At 39.3% G+C, this 8,492-nt stretch overlaps 1 protein-coding gene across 1 annotated transcript; it reads right to left on the bottom strand.

The window, feature by feature from the left end:
• Positions 1-833: 833 nt before the first annotated feature.
• Positions 834-3,107, bottom strand: LOC121379106. The gene is made up of 2 exons (XM_041507578.1): positions 2,953-3,107; positions 834-2,234 (listed from the first exon to the last, which is right to left on the bottom strand). The coding sequence occupies exon 2, from the start codon at positions 2,186-2,188 to the stop codon at positions 1,760-1,762; it is 429 nt and encodes a 142-aa protein (XP_041363512.1). The 5' UTR covers positions 2,189-2,234; positions 2,953-3,107; the 3' UTR covers positions 834-1,759.
• Positions 3,108-8,492: the final 5,385 nt, after the last annotated feature.

The raw sequence follows: 8,492 nt of genomic DNA, 5'->3' as shown, positions 1-8,492 counted from the left end.
GCTCTAATCAGATCTGGAGAAAACCAGCTCCGACAGTTGGAGGGCAATGAGGAAAACCTGGCTGAGTGTTTCGCACTTGGTCATCACTGCAGCTTTGTAGTGCGATGTGGTCACGTGAAGGATCACGTGATAACAGAATCATTTTTAAATAAAGGAGAAATATTACGGTTTGTTTAATCACCAATTTGTTGAATTAATGATGTTCTGGATTTCATTGAAATGGCATTGTGTGGTTTATTGATTTAACATGATATAACATGATACAAATAGAAATGAAAAATGGTTTTGCTCGTTTACATGTTTTGGAAAAAGGAAAACAAGGACCTACATGTATACAAATGTTTTGGAAGAAACACAAGGGAAATCTCGTGTGTATGATATTACACCACAACCATTGCAATTGAGAAAATATTTACGGCAAAAAACATGCCTGGAAATAAAATCAATTATAGTCCACAGCAAAAAAAAGAGGTTTTGTAGACAGTGAAAACCTCCACAATATCCACAGCACTGTTGACAGCCGTGGATAATTGCAAGGGTTGTACCAAAATCACAGATGCTATGAATGAATGAATGAATGAATGAATGAATGGATGTTTAACGACACCCCAGCACGAAAAATCACATATGTTATGAGACTGGGTTGGGGATCAGAGGTTGGTAGTTGGAAAGGTGACCCTTTGGCGACAACTTTATTTTTTAAATATTCTAAACACAACATAAAATAAATATACGTGGTATAGTGTGTTGAACTAACACAATCATACCGTATATCGCTGGTGCCCAAAACCTAAATGATTGTCTACAAGTTTGTTAAGTCTGAAATGCACCACTGAACATAATACTTTAATACTTTGAACTGACACACTGGAAAACACATTCATAACAAGCCCATTTGTCAGGAACTGAACATTCTGTTCGCTGTAAACACTGAATAAGATCACCACTGGACTATATCAGTTTCTAAATACACCATTAACCGTCAACAAACATGCATTACACAGTGTTACACGCCACGTGAGATAACCAATATATTATATTGGTCTCTACATACCGTGACAATCGGCAAAACGTATATTATACAATGAGACAAATAACATCACCGTAGGACTGAAATGAGCTGCAGATCTGAACGACTAAAACGTTAACAAGAAAACAACGTATACTGCACATCATTCTACAGGTTATTACCCATGTTTGAAAAACTTCCACTTGTCTTTCGTGTCAATCAGTTAATACTTGTGTCGCAGTATAATATATGGATTACATTTATCGAACAATATAGAGCACTATTCACAAGAAGAGTCAACACTGGACACAGAAAACACGAAGGTGGAATGTTGTTAGACTAGCAGCGGGTACGACGTCTGGTGTTTGGCAGATATGCTTGTTTATCATTGGTATTTATAACGACAAGTGAACACGCCCTAATAGCACACAGCAACGAGTAGCATTAATTATAACACCGTATTAGGTATCTGCATCAACCAACTATCCCTTACACCCGTCCTCACAGCCGCTGAGCTTTCAATCACTTCTCCCTTGAGCGCATCCTCACACGTTCCCAGAAAATTATCCTCAGAGTTCCAGGAGAAATATCTTCCGAGTTTTCAGAGAAATGGCATCCGAGATCTCAGAAAAATATCCTCCAAGATCCAAGAGAAATCTTCCGAGTTCCCATAAAATGTTCCTCAGTTCTCAGAAATTTTACAATCGATTTCTCAGAACCAAAAACAATGTCCTCAGACAGGTAAGTACATCAGTATCCTTTTCTCTTGACCATGGCGAAATGGGTCAACTGCAGCTCGCCCTTGCGTTTGTCGCCACGTTCGAGCGTGCCCGTAACGCAGTAACCCAGCTGGAAGTCCGCCTGGCTCACGTTCGTTGTAAGGTGCATCCTGAAGTCGGGCTGATTAGGCAGCTGCTTGAACCTGCCCTGGATCATCATCGTCCCGTTCCCCTTGTCCACCATCTTGCCCTTCGTGGTGTTCTTCTTCGACCCCGTGATCTCGACGACCTTGCACTTGGTCCTGCTCCACCAGTAGGTCTTGAGGATCCAGTAGGTGATGAGCGCGGGTTGCGCCCAGCCCTCGTACGGGAAGAGCAGCACTTTGGCCGGGTAGCCCTCGTAGCGGAACACCTTCCGGCAGCACTTGCCGCGAGTCTCGTAGTAGAACAGCTGAACCATGTTGTCCCGAGTTCAGTAGATCACTTCACAGCACGTTCTGCGACATCTGGAACAAAAGACAAAAGATCTGTTATAGTATTTTTGAAATATATATATATTCTAATCACCGTTTGTATTCATAATCTGTGGTGACTGGATGAATAAAAGAAGTGATATCACGAGTACGTTGATCACCGAAAGTAGGCCAGTAGTAACAATATCACGTTTATCAACTTCGCTGAGATCTCCTAAGACGAAAAGCACGCAAGTTTTCGCCGGCCGGCATTTTGCTTCCTTTTTTTTTATGGAATATTTTTTCAAGAGAGGTGGAATTATGTGGAAGCTGATTTTGAGATATTATAACGCTGATGTAATGTTTATATATTTAGGCTAATGATATTAATACCTTAGCCCTTGTCACGATTATGTCATATCCTTCCACTCCTTTTTAAAAATATTCCACACACAAAAAATGGCAGCTTCTAAAAACTTTCGTGGGGATTGTGCGGGAAAGCTAACGGTAATTAAAGAAGGGCAAGTGATTTATCGAACTATGTGGTTCGGAATTTAGCTAACGTTAGCTGACGATGACCACATCCTGTTAGCTGTCAACAAAAATGATAAACTCTGTCACGCGAGACCCCCCCTCCCCCCCCCCCCAAAAAAAAAAAAAAAAAAAAAAAAAAAATATATATATATAAAAAAGTAATAAAAAAAGTAATAAAAAATAAATAAAATAATAATAATAATAATAAAATAATAGTAATAAAAAAATATTAGCTTACCTCTTTCACTTTTGACTTCTCCCTCAAATATATTTAGTACTGTATATAGAACATATATTATTTTCATTTCGTGGGGAGTTTAACAAAACTTAAAATGTTATAACTTAACGTGACAAATTTAACCTCTGACGTCAAGAATATTCTATGACGTCACGAAACTATTCCACCGAATATATTTCACCACTGAAGGTTATTCTCTATGTCTATGATAAATCGAAGGTTTGTATTATAAACAAGAAATATCTATTAGTTCAGCTACACTTGTTTTCGATTTACTAATGCTAATCTCAGACTACCAATTGCCACGACGGAGTTGGCCAACTCTCACGACTTCTACGACTATCGAGTTGCTAGTCTGAGCGCTCTTACAACTCGAATTTTTGTCGGATACAACTTCTACAACCGATTAGTTGTTAATCTGAGCGCACCCATCGTAAGTCGGGAGTTGGAGCAAATTACAACGTAACCAACTAATTGGCCAACTTCATCATGACAGGTGATAGTTTGAGCCTAGCATGACGGATGAACTGATGCTAGTGAAATAGTTTAATCTGATAGATTTCCTAACTTGGGATACGCGTGTTTCGTCAGCTTCTTGAATTCTAACATAATTTGCTGTGTGAAAGATCCCAGAAAAATCTACGCTCGCTCTCCTTTTCAATTTAATCTTTCAGTGAATCGACAGTTTCTTCGATCCCGCAGATCTGTTAAATCCAATATCACGAGGAACACTGTCACAGGGAGTCAAGACTGTCAAGCGTTCAGACAAAAACACATCAAGTCGCTTATTCAGTTATGCTAGGCTCATCCTACCAACTGTCACGACGGAGTTGACCAACTGGACGGTTGTGTTTTAATTTTTCCAACTCCAAGACTTACGGCAGGTGCGCTCAGATTAACAACTAATCGGTCGTAGGAGTTGTATACGACGATAATCGAGTTGTAAGAGCGCTCAGACTAGCAACTGGACAGTCGTAGGAGTTGTATACGACGATAATCGAGTTGTAAGAGCGCTCAGACTAGCAACTGGACAGTCGTAGGAGTTGTATACGACGATAATCGAGTTGTAAGAGCGCTCAGACTAGCAACTGGACAGTCGTAGGAGTTGTATACGACGATAATCGAGTTGTAAGAGCGCTCAGACTAGCAACTGGACAGTCGTAGGAGTTGTATACGACGATAATCGAGTTGTAAGAGCGCTCAGACTAGCAACTGGACAGTCATACAGAACATAACAGAACAGAATTTATTTACACTCTGGCCGTTCAGCAACGGCATAGGAGGGCTACATAATATAAAGGAACATATATATATATATATATATATATATATATATATATATATATATATATATATATACACATGAAGAATTTGGGATTTACAATATAAATGTATATATGTACACACATTCACTTCACAATATACACATGACAAGATGGTGGTTGACAATATATGCAGTAAATAAGTTATTTTCCAGTATAAACAGTACAATCCTTAAGTACTGTTAGTTTGGGTGCATTGGGAGCGTTTAAAGATATTAGTAATAACATTTATTAATTTTGATAAATTCTTTAATACACTGATTCGTTTACTGTTCATGAGTTGTTTGAATTTGAAAGTGTTGGTCGTGTATAATAATATGGATGTAGAAACTGGACCCTGGAATCATGAAAATATTTACAGACGGAAATATAATGGTATTCGTCACCAAGTCATAGAAGTCGAGAGATTGGCGAGTTGGCCAACTCCATCGTGACAGTTGGTAGTCGGACTTGCATGTTACAACATTAATATAAAATACATTAGTTATTTTGTATTTATAAATGTATTTCTTTAATTATTAAAAGATAAATAAAGTGCAATATATTGTAAAAAAAACAAACAATTCTTCAATGTGGGATATTTTCTTTTGTGTAATAAATTATTTTATACACATTTAATAAGACCAAAATAATAGGCATTTGCGCGCGCGTGTGTGCGTGCGTGCGTATGTGTGATTGTATGTGTGTGTGTGTGCGCGCGCGCGCGCGCGTGTGTGCGTGCGTGTGTGTGATCGTATGTGTGTGTGTGTGCGTGTATATGTGTGTGTGTGTGTGTGTGTGCGTCACAGTGTAATCGATTTCGATCGTGCTGTTTGTTTCATTGGATGTATGGCATCGGTAACCTGGTTGTATGTCTTGAAACTGTTAACACACGTACATGTGTAAACCAGTATGTGTTATCAAAAATAACGAATGATGTTCTCGCAAACGAGTGTGTAAGAAACGCTATTAAAATGCATAGAATGTTATGATTTTATTTTGTGTATACAGAAATACACATGTGAGAAATGACTTTATTTTGTGTACGAGTATACAGAAATACATATGTGAGAAATGACTTTATTTTGTGTACGAGTATACAGAAATACATATGTGAGAAATTACTTTATTTTGTGTGCGAGTATTCACTTTATTGAAATACACAAAATGTAATGACTTTCTTTTGTGAGCGTGCTTACACTTTATTGAAATGTACAGAATGTAATGACTTTCTTTTGTGCACGAGCATACACATTATTAAAATGCACAGAACGTAACCGCATATTCCGCTGGGATTCATACGGAAAAGCATCAAGATTCCTAGCAGACGTCGATGTACGATACCAAGATTATATACAGTAACCATAGCAACGCAGCATCCATCAACATGTGAACTTTGTGCAGCTTATTATAATGATTTTAGATTAGAAAACAAAAAGTGGATTTTCATTATTGTCCGGCAGACGGCCATGTAACGTAACTATTGATACGACATAATCAGTCGTCTGCTACAGGACATCCAGATCAATTCTCGTGTTTTAAAGTCTATCATCAATAAGTATTGCTATAAAGAACACTATTTCTGGTTGCTGAAAACAGTTTTAGGTACATTTGATTAACATATAAGTAAACCTTGAAGGAAAATATTTGTTTAAGCATGAGTGAGAGAAAACGTCAATATCTTCCAAAATAATATAGAGTAACCAACAATCAACGTATATGTAAAACGTATGTAGTGATTACCAGTTAAGATCCATACATTTAAATAGAATGTATACTAAGTCAAAGCAATGCCATCCAATGAAAGTATCACGACAGAAATTGACTGCTTTCATGTCCAGTGCATTTTTTACCATTGGGGCGTGACGTAACCCAGTGGTAAAGCGTTCGCTTGATGCGCGGCCGGTCTAGGATCGGTGGCCCCATTGGGCTATTTCTTGTTTCAGCCAGTGCACCACAACTGGTGTAACAAAGGCCGTGATATGTACTATCTTGTCTGTGGGATGGCGCATATAAAAGATCCCTTGCTGCTAATCGAAAAAGAGTATCCCATGAAGTGGCGACAGCGGGTTTCCTCTCTCAATATTTGTGTTGTCCTTAACCATATGTCCGACGCCATGAAACCGTAAATAAAATGTGTTGAGTGCGTCGTTAAATAAAACATTTCCTTCCTTCCTTTTTACCATTGGTTGACACCCAATAGCCGATGTATTTTTGTGGAGAGTCGTTAAACCATTCATTCATTCATTCATTCATTCAAATTAACCTGAAACCGATGGCTCTCTGTATAGTATAATTAAACTGCAAACATAAGCGCCATAAATAAGTAGGATTTGTCAGAAGTAGAATACTACAGGGGGCGGGATCTAGATGTCAGTAGAGCGCTCTCCTCACGTGCTTGCCTGCTTGGATCGAATCACCTCAGTAGGCCTATTCTAGATCTCTGATTGGACTTTTCCCATCACAACCAGTGCACCATGACTGCTATATCAAATGTCGTAGTATGTGCTGTACTGCCTGTGGGAAAATGCATAAAGATCGCTTGCTGCAAATGTGAAAATGTAGTGGGTTTACTCCAAGCCTATATGTATCAGCATTATCAAATGCATACAATAGCCGATGATTAATAAATCAATGTGCTCTAGTGGTGTTGTTAAACAAAACTACACCTCTGTTCGTTAGATATCATTTATCTTACAATTAATTATTTAAAAACGTATCCTATGAGAGAAAGTGACTTGGATAAGAAGGACATTTATTTGACGACGCACTCAACGCATTTTATTTACGGTTGTATGGCAACGGACATATGGTTAAGGACCACACAGATATTGAGAGAAGAAACCCGCTGTCGCCACTTCATGGGCTACTCTTTTCGATTAGCAGCAAAGGATCTTTTATATGCACCATCCCATTGACAGGATAACACATACCACGGCCTTTGGTATACCATTCGTGGTGCACTGACTGGAGTGAGAAATAGCCCAATGGGCCCACCGACGGGGATCGATCCCAGACCGACCGCGCATCAAGCGAACGCTTTACCACTGGGCTATGTTCCGCCTCTCAGTTGGATACATTCCGAAACAACTCGTGAGATAAATAGTCATAGTTTAAGAAAGAAAGAAAGAAATGTTTTATTTAACGACGCACTCAACAATTTTATTTACGGTTGTATGGCATCAGATATATGGTTAAGGACCACACAGATATTGAGAGAGAAAACCCGCTGTCGCCACTTCATGGGTTACTCTTTTCGATTACTAGCAAGGGATCTTTTATATGCACCATCCCACAGACAGAGTAGTACATACCACGGCCTTTGATATACCAGTCGTGGTGCACTGGCTGGAACGAGAAATATCCCAATGGGCCCATTGATGGGGATCGATCCCAGACCGACAGCGTATCGAGCGAGCGCTGTATTCCCGCCCCCAGAGTTAAAAAGTGAACTCACCAAAGCAGTGACATAGCAGTCCGTGGTAATCTGAAGATGATCGACTAAGCCGGGTAATAACGACACATCTGCGGTGTAGCCGAATAACGGGATCACCACAATCAATACCATACCGTGTAGCGGGGATAATAATTAACAACACCAGGTTAGCAATACCATACCGTGTAGCGGGGATAATAATTAACACCACCAGGTTAGCAATACCATACCGTGTAGCGGGGATAATAATTAACAACACTAGGTTAGCAATACCATACCGTGTAGCGGAATAACGGGATCACCACAATCAATACCATACCGTGTAGCGGGGATAATAATTAACAACACTAGGTTAGCAATACCATACCGTGTAGCGGGGTAATAATTAACACCACCAGGTTAGCAATACCATACCGTGTAGCGGGGATAATAATTAACACCACCAGGTTAGCAATACCATATCGTGTAGTGGGGATAATAATTAACACAACCAGGTTAGCAATACCATACCTTGTAGCGGGGATAATAATTAACACCACCAGGTTAGCAATACCATACCGTGTAGCGGGGATAATAATTAACACAACCAAGTTAGCAATACCATACCGTGTAGCGGGGATAATACCACCAGGTTAGCAATACCATACCGTGTAGCGAGGATAATAATTAACACAACCAAGTTAACAATACCATACCGTGTAGCGGGGATACTACTACCAGGTTAGCAATACTATACGTTGTAGCGGGGATAATAAAAATGAATGAATGAATGAATGTTTAACGACACCCCAGCACGAAAAATA

This window comes from Gigantopelta aegis, chromosome 8, assembly GCF_016097555.1.
Source record: "Gigantopelta aegis isolate Gae_Host chromosome 8, Gae_host_genome, whole genome shotgun sequence".
Taxonomy (NCBI): Eukaryota; Metazoa; Mollusca; class Gastropoda; order Neomphalida; family Peltospiridae; genus Gigantopelta; species Gigantopelta aegis.
The sequence above is the reverse complement of the archived record's forward strand: the minus strand, read 5'-3'. Positions and strand labels throughout refer to the sequence as shown.

Bases quoted from the DNA above. Each gene is read 5' to 3' on its own strand.
- LOC121379106 (XM_041507578.1), bottom strand. From the start codon at position 2,188: ATGGTTCAGCTGTTCTACTACGAGACTCGCGGCAAGTGCTGCCGGAAG.